The sequence below is a fragment of the Scyliorhinus canicula genome, chromosome 1 (assembly GCF_902713615.1).
Source record: "Scyliorhinus canicula chromosome 1, sScyCan1.1, whole genome shotgun sequence".
In the NCBI taxonomy this organism is placed as follows: domain Eukaryota; kingdom Metazoa; phylum Chordata; class Chondrichthyes; order Carcharhiniformes; family Scyliorhinidae; genus Scyliorhinus; species Scyliorhinus canicula.
The window spans coordinates 20,964,818-20,984,158 of record NC_052146.1 but is presented as its reverse complement, the minus strand read 5'-3'; the positions used below and the strand labels follow the sequence as shown (position 1 = coordinate 20,984,158).

General features: G+C 47.9%; 1 protein-coding gene across 2 annotated transcripts in view; it reads right to left on the bottom strand.

The window, feature by feature from the left end:
- ankrd13a (ankyrin repeat domain 13A) overlaps positions 1 to 19,341 on the bottom strand; it is a 71,999-nt gene that overhangs the window by 6,603 nt on the left and 46,055 nt on the right. The window contains exon 15 of one of the 2 annotated variants that reach the window (XM_038818398.1): positions 10,597 to 11,969. The exons of the other annotated variant lie outside the window; for it this stretch is intronic. Coding sequence (XP_038674326.1) covers positions 11,780 to 11,969 — 190 coding nt within the window. The 3' untranslated portion in view covers positions 10,597 to 11,779. Of the gene's footprint in view, positions 1 to 10,596; positions 11,970 to 19,341 lie in introns of those variants that run through there. 2 annotated transcript variants of the gene reach the window in all.

The following is a 19,341-nucleotide window of genomic DNA, read 5'->3' as shown; positions in this document are numbered from 1 at the left end:
CAGCGCTTGCTCGAAAAGGGCGCCCTCGACCTAGAAGAGACGGTAAAACTATCCACCTCCTTAGAAGTAGCTTTCCAGAGCTTAAATGCTTTCCCCTCCGACCACGCAATTCCCTCGTGGACACCCGACCAGAGGATGTCCCAGGCCTGCACTGCGCGGCTGCCCGCCCAACCTAGGGTTCGCCCTGCTATTTCTGTGGCCAGAATCAGCACCTCCGGCAGCGTTGCCCGGCCATTTTGCCAAAGTCTGCTTGGCCCGACCCAGAGCTCCTAAATTGCAGGCCCGACTCACATGCTCGCAGGCCCACAGACCCCGCAGGGTGGCTGCGTGCCTGCCGGTACCTCCCCCTTCTGATGCATCATCCGCCTCGTGCTACCCATGGAGGCTGCCATCTTTAACCCTACCCGACACGTGCGACTCATGGGGGCCACCATCTTCAACGCCACCTGACATATGCGACCGACGGGGGCCGCCATCTTGGGACTACCCCACCACCTCCGACCATGCCGGCTACCCGCAGCTCGGCGCTGTCACCCTCGACCAGTCACGGCCCAAGCATCTCAAGAACCCGATGATGACCGTCTGGGTCAATGGGCACAAAACGCCCTGTCTGTTTGACTCACAGCACGGAGAGCTTCATACATCTGGACACGGTAAGGCGCTGTTCCTTCCAGGTTTCCCCCGCATCCCAAACAATCTCCATTGCTTCCGGATCACATTCAGTGCAAATCCGGGGGTACTGTGTCGCGAACTTCGCGATACAGGGTGCCGAGTACGCCAATTTTAAACTATATGTCCTCCCCGATCTCTGCGTTCCTCTCCTGTTGGGAATGGACTTGCAGTGCAACCTCAGGAGCCTGACACTGAAGTTCGGCGGGCCCCTACCCCCACTCACCGTATGTAGCCTTGCGAATCTTAAGGTAGCCCCTCCCTCGCTCTTCATGAACCTCACCGCCGACTGTAAACCCGTCGCCACAGGAGCAGGCGGTACAGTGCCCAGGACAGGACTTTTATCAAGTCGGAGGTCCAGCGGCTCTTGAGGGAGGGGATCATCAAGGCCAGTAATAGCCCCTGGAGAGCCCAAGTGGTGGTCATCAGGACCGGGGAAAAGAACCGGATGGTTGTAGACTACAGCTAAACCATAAATCGGTACATGCTACTCGATGCGTACCCCATTCCCTGTATAGCGGACATGGTGAATCAGATCGCACACTACCGGGTTTTCTCCACGGTAGATCTGAAGTCCGCATACCACCAGCTTCCAATCCGCCCAGAAGACCGCCACTACACGGCCTTTGAGGCAGACGGCCGCCTCTTCCACTTCCTCAGGGTCCCCTTCGGCATCACCATCGGGGTCTTGGTCTTCCAAAGAACAATGGACCCAATTGTTGACCAGTACGGGCTGCGGGCCACATCAAGTACTTGGATAATGTCACCATCTGCGGCCATGATCAGCAGGACCACGACGCTAACCTTCAGAAGTTCCTCCAAACCGCCCAAGCCCTCAATCTCACCTACAACAAGGAGAAATGCGTTTTCTGCACAACCCGACCTGCCATCCTGGGCTATGTCGTGGAAAACCCCTTCTGCAACTGCCCCTTCCCCACTGCCCCGAGGCCCTGAAAAGATGCCTTTTCATATTATGCCCAGTGGGTCCCCAACTATGCGGACAAAGCCCGCCCACTTATCAAAGCCACCATCTTCCCCCTGACGGCTGAGGCCTGACTGGCCTTCAGCCGCATCAAGGCAGACATTACCAAGGCTGCGATGCACTACGAGTCCATCCCCTTCCAGGTGGAGAGCGACGCGTCAGATGTTGCACTGGCCGCTAATCTTAGGCAGGCAGGCCCGTGGCCTTCTTTTCCAGTACCCTCAACGTCTCCGAGATTCAACACTCCTGTCGAAAAGGAAGCGCAAGCCATTGTGGAAGCTGTGCAGCATTGGAGGCACTACCTGGCCGGTAGGAGGTTCACCCTCATCACCGACCAACAGTCGGTAGCCTTCATGTTCAACAACACATAGCGGGGCAAGATCAAGAATGATAAAATCTTGATGTGGAGAATCAAACTCGCCAGCAATAATTACGATATAGTGTATCGTCCTGGGAAGCTCAATGAGCCCCCAGATGCCCTGTCCCGCGGCACATGCGCCAGCGCGCAAGATGCCCTACTCCGGGCCATCCACAATGACCTCTGTCACCTGGGGGTCACCCGGCTTATCCACTTCATCAAGGCCCGCGACCTGCCCTACTCCACTGAGGGGGTCAGGGCCATGACCAGGGACTGCCAAGTCTGCGCAGAGTGCAAGCCGCACTTTTATCGGCCAGACAAGGCCCACCTGGTGAAGGCATCCCGCCCCTTTGAGCGCCTCAGCGTTGATTTCAAATGGCCCCTCCCCTCCACTGACCGCAACGCGTATTTTCTTAACGTCGTTGACGAGTACTCCCGTTTCCCCTTTGCCATCCCATGCCCCAACATGACTGCGGCCACTGTCATTAAGGCCCTGCATAGCATCTTCACCCTGTTCAGTTTCCCCACTTTCGTCCACAGTGACTGGGGCTCTTCGTTTATGAGCGATGAGCTGTGTCAGTACCTGCTCGGTAAGGGCATCGCCTTGAGCTGGACCAGCAACTACAACCCCCGGGGAAATGGACAGGTGGAGAGGGAGAACTTGACGGTATGGTAGGCTGTCCTTCTGGCCCTATGGTCCAGAAGTCTCCCAGTTTCCCGCTGGCATGAGGTCCCCCCGACGCGCTCCACTCCATTCGGTCGCTCCTCTGCACAGCCACGAACGAGACCCCTCATGACCGCCTATTTGACTTCCGCAGGAAATCCACCTCCAGGGTCTCGCTTCCGTCCTGGCTGACAACACCGGGGCCTGTCCTCCTCCGGAAGCACGTGAGGAGCCATAAGTCCGACCCCCTGGTCAAGAGGGTCCAGCTCCTACACGCCAACCCTCAGTGTGCCTACGGGGCGCACCACGATGGCCGACAAGATACAGTCTCCCTCCAGGATCTGGTACCTGCCGGTTCCCCTGCGACCATCACCTACCCCCTACACCGAACACCGCCCCCGCCGCTACACGGCCTACACCCCCTCTCCCCCCCCCATCGCTGACCTACCGTGATGAAGCTCCAGACGACACGCTCCCGGAGTCAATGAGCCCAACGCCCGTGCCCGCAATGACGAGCCCAACACCTGTGCCCGCAGCGAAGCCGGAGCACAGAGACCGATCAAAGCGCTGGACAGACTCGATCTGTGAGCCCACTTTACCCCTGCTGGACTTCAATTTTTTAACAGGGGGTGAATGTGGTGAACGTATTGCTACTCCAATTCACCACTGTATTGTGTTGTATTATGTTGATGCCCTTGTGGGGGTGGTATATAAACCTGTAAGCGGCACTCAGTACAGTGCAGTCGCAGGCAGGCACAGATCTCGTGTATTAAAACCACTGTTCACTTCAACTCTTTGTCTCGTGTGAATTGATGGTCACATCACCAAAATCTCCCCAACGTTTTGCAGCCCCAGAACACATGAACAAGATTCGCTGGTCCTCGCCCACATTTCTCACACTTGTCTGTCACTCCCTGGAAGAACCCACTCACTCTTGCCCGCATCACATTTACCCTGTGTACTACCATGAACTGTATCAGGCTTATGCTTGCACACAAGGAGATCGCATTTACCCTTCGTAGCGCCTCACTCCATACCCCCCAGTTTGGCGGAAAGCATCATAGATAGCAGTTATAGTGATGTGGTCACACCCAAGGTGCAGGCAGATGGGTGACCACCAGAAGGGGCAGGCAGTCAGTGCAGGAATCCTCTGTGGTTGACCAACTCTCGAACAGGTATACCATTTTGGATACGGTTTGGGGGAATAGCCTATCAGGAAAACAGCAGCAGCCAGAGCAGTGGCACCACGGCTGGCTCTGATGTTTAGCAGGGAGGGTCAAAGCGCAGGAGAGCAATAGTCATAGGGGATTCTATAGTCAGGGGCACAGATAGGCGCTTCTGTGAAAGAGACTCCAGGATGGTACATTGCCTCCCTGGTGCCAGGGTCCAGGATGTCTCAGAACGGATAGCGGGAGTCTTGAAGGGAGAGGACAAACAGGCAGAGGTTGTGGTTCATATTGGTACGAACGACATAGGCAGGAAGGGGGATGAGGTCCTGCAGCAGGAGTTCAGGGAGTTGGGCAGTAAGCTAAAAAGTAGGACCTCTATACTCCCTGTGCCAGTGAGGCTAGAAATAGGAGGATAGAGTAGCTAAACACGTGGCTAAACAGCTGCTGGAGGAGGGAGGGTTTCCATTATCTGGACCACTGGGAGTTCTTCTGAGGCAGGTGTGACCTGTATAAGAAGGACAGGTTGCATCTAAACTGGAGAGGCATAAATATCCTGTCCACGAGGTTTGCTAGTGTCACACGGGAGGGTTTAAACTAGTATGGCAGGGGGGTGGGCACCGCAGCAATAGGTCAGAAGGTGAAAGCATTGAGGGAGAACTAGGGAATAGGGCCAGTATGGCTGAGGCAGAGCAGTCAGGGAGATGTTGCTGAACACAGCGGGTCTGGTGGCCTGAAGTGCATATGTTTTAATGCAAGAAGTATTACGGGTAAGGCAGATGAACTTGGAGCTTGGATTAGTACTTGGAACTATGATGTTGTTGCCATTACAGAGACCTGGTTGAGAGAAGGACAGAATTGGCAGCTACACATTGCAGGATTTAGATGTTTCAGGTGGGATAGAGGAGGATGTTAAAAGACAGGACCTCTAGGGTTGTAATCTCAGAATTACTCCCTGTGCCACGTGCCAGTGAGGCTAGAATTAGGAAGATAGAGCAGCTAAACACGTGGTTAGATGAGTTAGGAGAGGATATGGAGGAGGGGTTCTGGTGTGAGGTGCACCGGAGAGTGAATGCCTCCACCTCGTGCGTGAGGTTGGGGCTGATACAGCTGAAGGTGGTATACAGAGCACTCCTCACGAGGGCGAGGATGAGCCGATTCTTTGAAGGAGTAGAAGAGTGTGTGGACGTTGCGGGGGCAAGGGTGAGGGGGGGGGGGGGGGGGGGTGCTAATCACGTTCATATGTTTTGGGCCTGTCCAAAACTAGAGATTGCTGGAAGGAAGTTTTTAGGGTAATTTCTAAAGTGGTGCACGTGAAATTGTCCCAGGCCCCCGGGTGGCCATATTCGGGGTGTCGGACCAGCCAGGGTTGGAAACGGCTGCGGAGGCAGATGTTGTAGCCTTCGCCTTATTGATTGCCCAATGGCGGATCCTGATGGGTTGGAGAGCAACCTCTCCACCCTGTGCCCTGGCATGGTGGGGGGACCTGTTGGAATTCTTGACTCATGAAAAGGTTAAGTTTGAACTGAGGGGGAGGATGAAGGGGTTCTACAATTCATGGGCATTATTTATTATGCACTTTCAAAAACTGGATAACATCAAACATTAGTGGGGGGCGGGGAGGGGGGGGGGGCGGTGTGTATATTATGACTATGGGTGATTTCTGATTCCTTTTTGCCATTTGTTTATGTGACCATGCGGGCTAATGTTTGGGATTTGGTGGGAGGATAGGATCGTTGTTATTGATATGGGGATTGACATATTTGTTACAGATTATTGTTTGTTGTTGGTGGGTGTTAATATGGGAGAAAATATGAAAAAGGAGAATAAAAAATAATTTTTTAAAAAAGCTAAACACGTGGCTAAACAGCTGATGTAGAAGGGAGGATTTCCATTAGCTGGACCACTGGGAGCTCTTCCGGGGCAGGTGTGATCTGTATAAGGAGGACAGGGTGGAGAAGTTGCGCTACTGGTCAGGGAGAATATCACAGCGGTTCTGCGGGACGACACCTCAGAGGGCAGCGAGGCTATATGGGTAGATATCAGGAATACGAAGGGTGCAGTCACGATGTTGGGGGTTTGCTACAGGCCTCCCAACAGCCAGCGGGAGATAGAGGAGCAGATAGGTAGACAGATTTTGGAAAGGAGTAAAAGCAACAGGGTTGTTGTGATGGGAGACTTTAACTTCCCCAATATTGACTGGGACTCACTTAGTGCTCGGGGCAGAATTTGTAAGGAGCATCCAGGAGGGCTTCTTAGAACAATATGTAGATAGTCCAACTGGGGTAGGGGCTGTACTGGACCTGATATTGGGGAATGAGCCCGGCCAGGTGGTAGAAGTTTTAGTAGGGGAGCATTTCGGGAACAGTGACCACAATTCAGTAAGTTTTAAAGTGCTGGTGGACAATGATAAGTGTGGTCCTAAGGTGAATGTGCTTCTTTGGGGGAAGGCTAATTATAACAATATTAGACGGGAACTGAAGAACCTAGATTGGGGGCGGATGTTTGAGGGTAAATCAACATCTGATATGTGGGAGGCTTTCAAATGTCAGTTGAAAGGAATTCCGGACCGGCATGTTCCTGTGAGGAAGAAGGATAAATATGGCAAATTTCAGGAACCTTGAATAATGAGATATATTGTAGGCCTCATCAAAAAAGAATGGGGCTGGTTTAGCTCACCAGGCTAAATCGCTGGCTTTTAAAGCAGACCAAGCAGGCCAGCAGCACGGTTCGATTCCCGTACCAGCCTCCCCGGACAGGCGCTGGAATGTGGTGACTAGGGGCTTTTCACAGTAACTTCATTGAAGCCTACTCGTGACAATAAGCGATTTTCATTTTCAAAAAGAAAAAGTAGGCATTTATCAGGGCTAGAAGGCTGGGAACAGACAAAGCCTGTGTGGAATATAAGGAAATTAGGAAGGAACTTAAGCAAGGAGTAAGGAGAGCTAAAGGAGGTCACAAAAAGTCATTGGCAAATAGTGTAAAGGAAAATCCCACGGCTTTTATACGTACATAAAAAGCAAGCGGGTAGCCAGGGAAAGGGTTGGCCCACTGAAGGACAGGGGAGGGAATCAATGTGTGGAGCCAGAGGAAATGGACAAAGTACTAAATTAATACTTTGCATCAGTATTCACCAAAGAGAAGGAATTGAGTATTGAGTCTGGAGAAGGGTGTGTAGTTAGCCTGGGTCACATTGAGATGCAAAAAGGTGAGGTGTTGGGCATCTTGAAAAATATTAAGGTGGATAAGTCCCCAGGGCCTGATGGGATCTACCCCAGAATACTGAAGGAGGCAAGAGAGGAAATTGCTGAGCCCTTGACAGAAATCTTTGGATCCTCACTGTCTTCAGGTGATGTCCCGGTGGACTGGAGAATAGCCAATGTTGTTCCTTTGTTTATGGGTAGCAAGGATAATCCAGGGAACTACAGGCCGGTGAGCCTTACGTCAGTGGTAGGGAAATTACTGGAGAGAATTCGTCGAGACAGGATCTAGTCCCATTTGGAAGCAAGTGGACGTATTAGCAAGAGGCAGCACGGTTTTGTGAAGGGGAGATTGTGTCTCACTAACTTGATAGAGTTTTTCGAAGAGGTCACAAAGATGATTGATGCAGGTAGGGCAGTGGATGTTGTCTATATGGACTTCAGTAAGGCCTTTGACAAGGTCCCTCATGGCAGACTGGTACAAAAGATGAAGTCACACGGGATCAGAAGTGAGCTGTGAAAATGGATACAGAACTGGCTAGGTCATAGAAGGCAGAGAGTAGCAATGGAAGGGTGCTTTTCTGATTGGAGAGCTGTGACTAGTGGTGTTCCACAGTTATCAGTGCTGGGACCGTTGCTGTTCGTAGTATATATAAATGATTTGGAGGAAAATGTAACTGGTCTGATTAGTAAGTTTGCGGACAACACAAATTTTGGTGGAATTGCGGATAGCGATGAGGACTGTCAGAGGATACAGCAGGATTTAGATCATTTGGAGACTTGGGCGGAGAGATGGCAGATGGAGTTTAATCCATACAAATGTGAGGTAATGCATTTTGGAAGGCCTAATACAGGTAGAGAATATACAGTGAATGGGAGAACCCTCAAGAGTATTGGCAGTCAGAGAGATCTAGGTGTACAGGTCCACAGGTCACTGAAAGGGGCAACACCGGTGGAGAAGGTAGTCAAGAAGGCATACGGCATGCTTGCCTTCATTGTCTGGGGAATTGAGTATAAAAATTGGCAAGTCATGTTGCAGCTGTATAGAACCTTAGTTAGGCCACACTTGGAGTATAGTGTTCAATTCTGGTCGCCACACTACCAGAAGGATGTGGAGGCTTTAGAGAGGGTGCAGAAGAGATTTACCAGGATGTTGCCTGGTATGGAGGGCATTAGTTATGATGAGAGGTTCAATAAACTCGGTTTGTTCTCACTGGAATGACAGAGGTTGAGAAACAACCTGATAGAGGTCTACCAAATTATGAGAGGCATAGACAGAGTGGATAATCAAACTTTTTCCCAGGGTAGAGGGGTCATAGGTTTAAGGTGCGAGGGACAAGGTTTAGAGGAGATGTACAAGGCAAGTATTTTACACAGAGGGTAGTGGGTGCCTGGAACTCGCTGCTGGAGGAGGCTTGGAGGGCCAAAGGGCCTGTTCCTGTACTTTTCTTTGTTCTTTATCTCTCCTCCCAGCTCCCCCTCCTTAATTTTAATCACCTGCTCACCTCCTTGCTCTCCCAGCCACCTGAATATGTCTCCGATCCTGCCCTCCCCTTCCACATCTGGAAACAGCAGTGACTCTTAACAGGTTGTACCTCGGCAACCCGGGGAACGTTTTGCAAACATTCCGTGTGAAGTTCCTTACCTGCTGGTACCTAAACTCATTTCCTCTCACGAGCTCTACCCTCTCTTTCAGTTCCTCTATACTGGCAAACCCAGGTACAGATCCCTCACCTTTGTAGCCATGTAAAATGGCCACCTGCAAAGGAGCATGGGAATGGTGGTCAATTAGAGACACAGGTACACAGCCTCTGTGTATTGTGCAAAGAAACCAGACTTGGCTGAAACTTGCACCCATTGAGAATCAATTACCATTTTCCCCAGGACAATAGCATTTGCGTTAAGGACCATCAACGATAGCAGACTAACTGGCGCCACCCACTTTATTTGGAACGGCCTATGTGCCTCGGACAATAATAGCTAGGACCCACCCAGCCATCGAGTTATCCGTCCCCTAATTGGCTAAGATCGATGAGGGTGATCGAAAATCCTATTGATCCATTGGACCTGGAGTAAGGACCGCCCAAAAGGGCGCGAAAGAGACGATGGATAAAAAGCCCTGCGCACTAGAGATCGTTCTCTTTTGGGACTGGCCTGTGCGCGACCAACGGAGCAGAACAACTGAGTTCAAGGACCTGCGACCATTTCCTGAAGGACAAGCCCAGCTGAGACGAACCCAACAACTTCCAACTGACCACGTGGACCCGGATAAAGGCCTTATCTCGCACAGTGCCCGTTACTCGAAGTTAAGTCAAGGTCATCTTAATTGTTAGGTGTAGTTTAGTACGGAGCTGCATGTATTATTGCATAGAGATACAAGTCTTGTGTTATTAATAAACTGTTTTTGAGCTAACGTACTGGTTGTGTGGTCATTTAGTCAATACAAGAATCAGCTTGTGGTTCACATAAAGGGTAAAAAGGCAACATCTTAACCAGCCCCACTTCCTAACATTCCATCTATTCCCCCCCCCCCCCAGCTCAAAACAGTGTATTTCACACAACAGCGTCAACACCAACATCCCCTCTAATCCTAAGGTGTCTCCTCAGCTGGTTCCAGACCTTCACCGTGGACTGTACTACAGGGCTCTCTGAGTGTTTCTTTGACGCCATTGGCAATGCTACTGTCACCATAACCCTCGAGCTGGACCCACTCCAGGATTTTCCTCCATCCTAACCCAATCTACCCCTTCTACTTCCCACCACCGCCTCACCTTCGCTGGCCAGTAATAATGTAGCAGATTTGGCAACGCTAACCCTCCCTTCTGCCTCTGTGACAGGGTCCTCATAACCTTGCCTGCCCATACAAAGTCTGAAATAATATCCAGTTTTCGAAAAAAAGGCCTTCGGTACAAAGATCAAGAGTGTCCAGAATATGAACAGGAACCTCGGCAGAATGACCATCTTCACCACTTGGACCCTCCCTGCCAAAGTCAATTGCACCTCTTCAGATCCTCCCTCACCTCATCCAGTTTTGTTAAATTCCATTTGTGTAGCATCGCCCCTTCCCTCGCTACCCGAATCCCCAAGTACCTAAACCTGTCTCTGGCCACCTTAAATGGCATCCCCCCTAGATTGGCTCGCCGACCGAACACGTTCAGCGGGAACACTATGCAGCACCTCAAGTCACACGTCAGCCTCACTTGGACACAAATCAGCATTCCTTCAATGTCACTGGGTCAGAATCCGGGAATTTCCCACCTCACATCAACGGTGGGAATACCAGCACCGCAAGCACTGCAGTGGTTCCACCACCTTCAAGGAACTGCAGATGAACAATAAACACAGTCTTGTTGATTTTTCTGGGTTTTCATCTGATTGCCTTTGGGAATCAGTAACTACTTATGTGGAACTTTTACCTCAGAATCAGAAAGTTTCAGCTGGGTTGAGGCTTTGACCAGGCAGATCACGTATGGTCCTAAGAAGTAAGGTTTGGCAAAATAACCTTGTTTTTAAGCTTAAAGAAGATGCGTCGAAAGAAACTCACTGAACAAAGGTAGTTTTTTTTAAAAACTAATATAATTATTACATAATTCAGAGAAAAGGTAAAAGCACACTTATGAGAGCTAGATACAGTTTCATTTCAAAGTATAAGTTAAACATTTGTCTGAATTTATGATATATGAAATGATTAGGATAGGTTTCATTTTCCCCTCCTCTTTGAATGGAGAGAAAAATAATTTCACACTGCACCACAATCAGAGCTACTTAGGAAGATAGGAGTGTGGGGCATTGACCTCTGCAAAAACTAGAACCGGTCAAGCTCAAATGCTACATTAATCTGTTATAGTCTGCAAACAAAGCTCAAGTGATGACTCAAACTAAACCCCCCCCCCCCCCCCCCCCCCCCCCGTTGGGTTTCTTTTGAGCCGGTTAGAGTATTTTGCTGGTACCGGATGTCAAAGGTCCTCGAGCTGATCTGAGTAGGTATTGCTAGCTTAACTCAGCTGCAACTTAGGGGTGGAATAACGTCAAGCTTCCTGCTCCCTATCACTTTCCAGCAACCACTGTTGGGAAGTGTGCATGTGCAAAGATTGCATCAGCACATGGTAATGGGGCCCTCCCCCACGTTCAAATAGTCTGCAATCACTATCTTGTCGGGCAATTACCGTCGGGCAATAAATGTGGCTCTGTCAGCATTATTCTCGGTGCAGCGTTCAAGTTTAATGCAGCCTCTATGAAATTAGGAATAAGTAAAAAAGTGTTTGCATATGCAAATATCAATATATATTTTGTTGAAAGTTGTGTATATTGTCTGTTTGCTGGTTGGGAAGTTTATTTCAGTGCAGGAGGAATCTGGCTATTTCTAATCGTACAATGTCTTTTGCAGAACTTTCCAGTTTGATCAACAACAAAACCTCCAGACCATAAGGCTGAATGCAATGCATTTCTGTTTGGGAACCAAAAAAAAATGATATTTTGGCTTCCAAGATAACTTTGCGTGTTAGGCTTGGGGACGGGAGGCTATTTCCCACGGGAGCTGAATGTTATATTCCCTTCAGCAAATTGGATCAGGGGAGGAAAGAACTGTCAACACAATCTGCTGGCCAAATGTGGACTGTTCAGTCAGATGACAAACAGATGGAAAAAATATATACTTTTTAAGAAAAGTCAGATTAATTTCACGGTTGTAACAGATTAATAAAGTGCTGTGCACCCGTTTCAGTTGGCCATGAGGAGCCTTCATTTCTCTTGCAGAGAAAGCTCCAATATTTGCTTTAGCATAGCCTCTTCTTCTCTCCGTTTTTCCTCTTGCTCCTCGAGTTCTTTGGCAGAAAGCTCCATGGCAATTTGCAACTGAGCGTTGTAGCTTGAGTGCCTGTCCATGGAGTGATGGTTGTGGGAACTGGCTATTACACTTTCATTGATTGCCCTAGAAAAGTTGAAACCACAGAAATACTTCAGGACTCGACAAAATAATTCAACTAAAGCAGCATTTATCCTGGCTCTCTTGGCTAATGTACCAGTCAGAAGCATCCCAATTCCAATCCTCAATCTCTATTGACTGGGTATTGCTGGGAAGTAGCAGTAAAAGTTGATAAAGCCCCTGGACCTGATGTTGGCCTACTTCCCAGAGTGTTGAAAGGTGGTTTGGGGGGGGGGGGGGGGGGGGGATGTAGAGGTAGTGGTTGCGATGGTGCTAATCTTCTGGAATGGTGCCTGCAGATCGGAAGGTACCAATGTGACCGCACTACTTAAGAAAGGAGGGAGAGAGAAAACTGAACTACAGGCACGTTAGCTTGACATCAGTACCAAGAACAAGAACAAAGAAAATTACAGCACAGGAACAGGCCCTTCGGCCCTCCCAGCCTGCGCCGATCCAGATCCTTTATCTAAACCTGTTGCCTATTTTCCAAGGATCTACTTCCCTCTGTTGCCGCCCGTTCATAGATCTGTCCAGATGCATCTTAAATGATGCTATCGTGCCCACCTCTACCACCTCCGCTGGCAAAGCATTCCAGGCACCCACCACCCTCTGTGTAAAAAAACTTTCCACACACATCTCCCTTAACAAACTTTCCCCCTCTCACCTTGAAATCGTGACCCCTTGTAATTGACACCCCCACTCTTGGAAAAAGCTTGTTGCTATCCACCCTGTCCATACCTCTCATAATTTTGTAGACCTCAATCAGGTCTCCCCTCAACCTCCGCCTTTCCAATGAAAACAATCCTAATCTACTCAACCATTCTTCATAGCTAGCACCCTCCATACCAGGCAACATCCTGGTGAACCTCCTCTGCACCCTCTCTAAAGCATCCACATCCTTCTGGTAATGTGGCGACCAGAACTGCACGCATTATTCCAAATGTGGCCTAACCAAAGTCCGATACAACTGTAACATGACCTGCCGACTCTTGTACTCAATACCCCGTCCGATGAAGGCAAGCATGCTGTATGCCTTCTTGACCACTCTATCAACCTGCGTTGCCACCTTCAGGGTACAATGGACCTCAACTCCCAGATCTCTCTGTACATCAATTTTCACCAGGACTCTTCCATTGACCGTATAGTCCGCTCTTGAATTAGATCTTCCAAAATGCATCACCTCGCATTTGCCTGGATTGAACTCCATCTGCCATTTCTCTGCCCAACTCTCCAAACTATCTATATTTTGCTGTATTCTCTGACAGTCCGCTTCACTATCTGCAACTCCACCAATCTTAGTATCATCTGCAAACTTGCTCATCAGACCACTTGTACCTTCGTCCAGATCATTTATGTATATCACAAGCAACAGTGGTCTGAGCATGGATCCCTGTGGAACACCACTAGTCACCTTTCTCCATTTTGAGACACTCCCTTCCACCACTACTCTCTGTCTCCTGTTGCCCAGCCAGTTCTTTATCCATCTAGCTAGTACACCCTGAACCCCATACGACTTCACTTTTTCCATCAACCTGCCATGGGAAACTTTATCAAATGCTTTACTGAAGTCCATGTATATGACATCGACAGCCCTTCTCTCATCAATTAACTTTGTCACTTCCTCAAAGAATTCTATTAGGTTTGTAAGACATGACCTTCCCTGCACAAAACCTTGCTGCCTATCACTGATAAGTCTATTTTCGTCCAAATGTGAATAGATCCTATCCCTCAGTATCTTCTCCAACAGTTTGCCTACCACTGACGTCAAGCTCACAGGTCTATAATTCCCTGGATTTTCCCTGCTACCCTTCTTAAACAAAGGGAAAACATTAGCAATTCTCCAGTCCTCCGGGACCTCACCCGTGCTCAAGGATGCTGCAAAGATATCAGTTAAGGCCCCAGCTACTTCGTCCCTCGCTTCCCTCAGTAACCTGGGATAGATACCATCCGGTCCTGGGGACTTGTCCACCTTAATGCCTTTTAGAATACCCAAAACCTCCCCCTTCCTTATGCCGACAAGACCTAGAGTATTTAAACATGCATCCCTAGCCTCAACATCCATCATGTCCCTCTCCTTGGTGAATACTGATGCAAAGTACTCATTAAGAAGCTCACTCATTTCCTCTGACTCCACGCATAAATTCCCTCTTTTGTCTTTGAGTGGGCCAATCCTTTCTCTAGTTACCCTCTTGCTCCTTATATACGAATAAAAGGCTTTGGGATTTTTCTTAACCCTGTTAGCCAAAGATAATTCATGACCCCTTTTAGCCCTCTTTATTGTGCATTTGAGATTTGTCCTACTTTCCCGATATTCCTCCAAAGCTTCATCAGTTTTGAGTCGCCTCGATCTTATGTATGCTTCCTTTTTCATCTTAGCTAGTGTCACAATTCCACCCGTCATCCATGGTTCCCTAATCTTGCCATTTCTATCTCTCATTTTCACAGGAACACGTCTGTCCTGCACTCTAATCAACCTTTCCTTAAAAGACTCCCACATTTCAAATGTGGATTTACCCTTAAACAGCTGCTCCCAATCCACATTCCCTAGCTCCTGCCGAATTTTGTTATAGTTGGCCTTTCCCCAAGCATCTGAAGCATCTATACCCTGGGATATTTAGTTGCCAGTCTTGCCCCTCCCTCAACCAAGTCTCAGTAATACCAATACATCATATTCCCAGGGAGTAGGAAAAACGCTAGAATTGGTTCTAAAGGAAGTGATAACTGGGCACTAAATAGTTGAGAGAGTCAACATGGATTCATGAAAGGGAAATCGGGTTTGACAAACATGTTGCCCAATTGTTTTGAGGAGGTTACTAGCAGGGATACGGGAGAACCAGTGGATGTGCAGTATTTGGATTTTCAGAAGGCTTCGAAGGGGCAGCATGGTGGCATAGTGGTTAGCATTGGGCCTTCCAGGGCCTTTCAGTTCTGCTGATGGCGACCCCCCACTGAGAATTGTCTGGTGGCAGAGGGTGCTGGTCCTGCCACTGATCAATGGCAGGCAGCCTCCGCAAGACACATTGCGTGGGGGCAGGATGGGAAATCCCACCCATCAACTCTGTTTCTCTCCCCACAAATGCTTCACCTGCTTAATTTTTCCAGCACTTTCTGTTTAAAATCTATATCCTGTGGTTATTGGCCCACTAGTGAGAGTGTTACCAGAGGGATATATTAGGAACTTGGGTCCAGAAATGGGATCGAAAATGTAGTAGGCCATTTAAGGGTTAACAGACTGAGGGAAAAACTGCTAGCAAGGTGTCAGAGGGATATGTCCACACTTGGCCTGAGTCACATTGTCCCATTCAGACTTAAAATCGTTAAGTTGGTGTTTGACCAGCCATTCGCCTATTACAGAGTCTGATGGCCTCTTTTGTCCGTAGATGGGAGGTTAGTTGCATATCAATAGCATGGCTCTTCTTCTGTATAAACGGGAGTGGGAAATCAGACAGACAAGATAACGAATGTGGGTTCAAGTCTGTACACCCCAGGAGAGAACCTTTGTCTGAGAGGCTGGGTGGAGCTCAGAGCGAGAGAGAGAGAAAGGAAGAATACGGTGTGAACAGGTAGAGGAGAAGGATTTGATAAATCACAGGGAGGTCATGGAAAGCTGATCCAGAGACAGGCTTTCGAAAAGGGTTCTGAAGTAACTTCACTAACAGAAGAAAAATTGCTTTGTGAATGCAAGTATGACCCATGCCTGCCTGTAAGTGGTATGAGAGCTGCATATTCCTTTGAATTGCTGTTTAATTGGAACTTGTGTGGTTAAGGTTAAGAAACTACATGTAATCTGTTATTGTTAGGGTTGAAGTTTAAAAGTTTAAATATTGTTTCAATAAAGTTTATTTATAAAATAACTAAGCCCTATTTCTTATATTATCACTCATGGAATGAATTGATCTTTCTGCACCATGTTAAAACTTAAAAACGTTATGGTTCTGGTCCAGTATCAAAGCCACTACTGAGAGCTGACCAGGTGTCTGTAACAAGAGGTATAGTTTTTCTTCATTTACTCCATCAAGCTCTCTCACCTCGTCTCTGAAAGTGAAAGTGCGTGTAAATTTAGGCACTGAAAGAGAGGTTACTCAAAGTGCATTCCTTGGTTGCCTCCAAAACATGACTTTTGTTATTGCTTATCCTGTATTGACCTTGCCTTGATATATGCAGCCCACAGTTTCCGATCTTGAACTCACACCTGTTGAATCAACTCTGTCGCAACTTCAAGAATTGGCTCTACCAGTTAAATTATAAAACACGTATTACAACTATTCACTGAGTACTTAAAATGGTCCTTCCACACTCAGCCCTAGGGTCCAACAGCAAGACAAGTCCCAACATGGTCCAGTAATCTTCCCAACTGCGTCCCGGTTTAGATTAGGTCACATGACTCCTCCCTCAGCAAACATCCCTTAAAGGATCTAGCTACTACATTCCTCTTTTTACACATGGGAATAATTAAATTGCACAATTGCCAAAACAGTGCAATTGGGCAGCACGGCAGCATTGTGGATAGCACAATCGCTTCACAGCTCCAGGGTCCCAGGTTCGATTCCGGCTTGGGTCACTGTCTGTGCGGAGTCTGCACATCCTCCCAGTGTGTGCGTGGGTTTCCTCCGGGTGCTCCGGTTTCCACCCACAGTCCAAAGATGTGCAGGTTAGGTGGATTGGCCATGATAAATTGCCCTTAGTGTCCAAAATTGCCCTTAGTGTTGGGTGGGGTTACTGGGTTATGGGGATAGGGTGGAGTTGTTGACCTTGGGTAGGGTGCTCTTTCCAAGAGCCGGTGCAGACTCGATGGGCTGAATGGCCTCCTTCTGCACTGTAAATTCTATGATTCTATGATTCTAGTAATGAAAATGAACATTTTTACATGAATCAATCAATAACTCAGCCTGTCTGGTGATGACTTCTTACTTGTAGAGCGACGTAGCTTAAGGGACCGAGGTTTTTTGTTACGGTTGTTACAGTTGGCCTTATTTCACACGGACTCTTTCCTTGTACCGATGCCTCACCTTCCAATGTTTCATACAATCATAGAATTTACAGTTTCCTGGGGGGATAGCACTCTGGTCTGTTACTAGCAGATCTGACAGTTCATTCCTTGGACAACCCACAATGCTTCCTGCTGGCACTATTGGATCAGGTCGTAACACTGGCTCTTCGGGTGGCTTTCACCCACACAAGTGGTCCATGTGCTTCTTTAAAATCTTGTCCTTTACCTTAACCAAATCGGACACTGGCTCTTTTCTGGTCACACCAACTCCTGGAACCCAATTTGGTTTGTGACCGAAACTCTTCACAAGCATTGGATCCTCTATCTTGAATGCTCTTGCACTTTTGTAGTTCCTCTTCTGGTTCCTCTGACTTGTCGCCATCCTCACCAATATATTTGGAACACCAGGCTTATCATGATCCTCAGTCGATGACCCATCAGCAGCTCAGCTGGAGAGACTCCAGTAGTTGTATTCTGGTTGACCTTATATGATGTTAGTGTTTAAAGTTACAGGGTGGTTGCTTCTTCAAGCCAGCCTTGAAAGTCTGCTCTGCCTTCTCAGCCAGTTCACTGGTGAAGGATGGAACGGTGCAATTCTGGTAGGTGTTATTCCATTAAAAGTCATAAACTTCTGAAACTCAGCACTGGTAAAAGCCGTTCCATTGTCTGAAAGAAGACCTCTGGTACCCTGTAGATTGTGAATCACTGGCACAGCCTCTCAACTGTGGCATAATCAATTTTGGTCTCATCTCAAACACCTCCATCCACTTTAAATGGGTGTCCACGAACAAAAACATCGTGCCCATAAACAGGCTCACATAGTCAACATGGACCATAAGACAGAGGAGCAGAATTAGCCCATTCAGCCCATCGAGTCTGCTCTGCCATTCAATCATGGCTGATAGGTTTATCATCCCCATTCTTCTGCCTTACCACTCTTTTCATTTGCAGTGCCGATGCCAGGCTACTACACGTAGTTTCTTGCTAGCATCTTCATTTTAGATACACCTGGATGGTCACTATGTAACTCTTCCATTAATATTTTTCTCCCTGGGCTAGGGACCACCACTCAAGCACCAGAGGACGATCCCATCCTGGTCACCAATGTCTAACTTAGTGAACGTTTGACCTCCAGCCAGTTTCGCAGATAGATCTTTGATTTTGGAAAGGGGTACTTGCCCAGCTTCGCAGCCTGGTTCAGCAGCGGCTTGTATTCCCGGCAGATGCGAATGGTTCTATCCGATTTCACTACTGACACAATGGGTGTTGCCCATTCTGTGAATCGCACAGGTTGAATGCTTTTTATGTGTTCCACATACTATACCAATCGTCTGTAGCAGGAGCCAACGGCTCTGGTTTTAAAAAAAAGAGGCATCTTGACTGTTCTCTTCCCTGCAGGCTGGGCTTGCCCTGCAACACTTTGCAATCCGAGTCGCTGGTCTCTACATTGCCGCAATCTAATAACTTCAAGAATTAGCTCCAGCAGTTAACTTATAAAACACAATTATTTATTACAACTATGAACAACTATTTACAGAGCGCTTAAGACGGTCTTTCCATACTCAGCTCTAGGATCCAACAGCCATGACAAGTCCCAACACGTCCTACTGAAATCCAAATTACATCCCAGATTGGACTAGTGGGCCACATGACTCCTCGCTCAGAGAACCCCTTAAAGGGGCTAGCTATCATAAACTCCATCCAGGCAAATAAAGTGACTCAATAGCAAAGGGAAGTATGAGAAACATCACCACCCTCAGTTAACAAACCGCCTGCGTGAAATTGTCCAATTTGAGAGGAAGAATAAAAAGGAAGCACATTTATCTAAATGATGAGACATTGCAGAGCCCTGAGGTGCAGAGGGATCTAGATGGCTGAGTGCACAAATAGGAAAAGATTAGTATTCGGGTGCAGCCAGTAATTAGGAAAACAAATAGAATGTTATGATTTATTATGAAAGTAACTAAATACAAGAGTAGGGGGAGGTGACATTTCATTTATATAGAGCATTGGTGAGACCACATCTGGAGCTGTGTGTAGTTACGGTCTCCTTTTTTAAGGAAGGATGTAAATGTATTGGAAGCAGTTCAGAGAAGGTTTACTAGATTAATACCAGGAATGGACGGGTTGTTTTATGAGGAAAGGTTGGACAGGCTGCGCTTGTATCCACTAGAGTTTAGAAGAGCAAAAGGCAACTTGATTGCAACATAAGAGATCTTGAGGAATCTTGACAGGATGGATATGGAGAGGATGTCTCCACTTGTGGAAGAAACTAGAACTAGGGATCACTGTTTAAAAATAAGGGATCACCCATTTCAGACAGAGATGAGGATAACTTTTTCTCCGGAGGGTTGTGAAAGTCTTTGGAACTCCCTTCCTCAAAACACA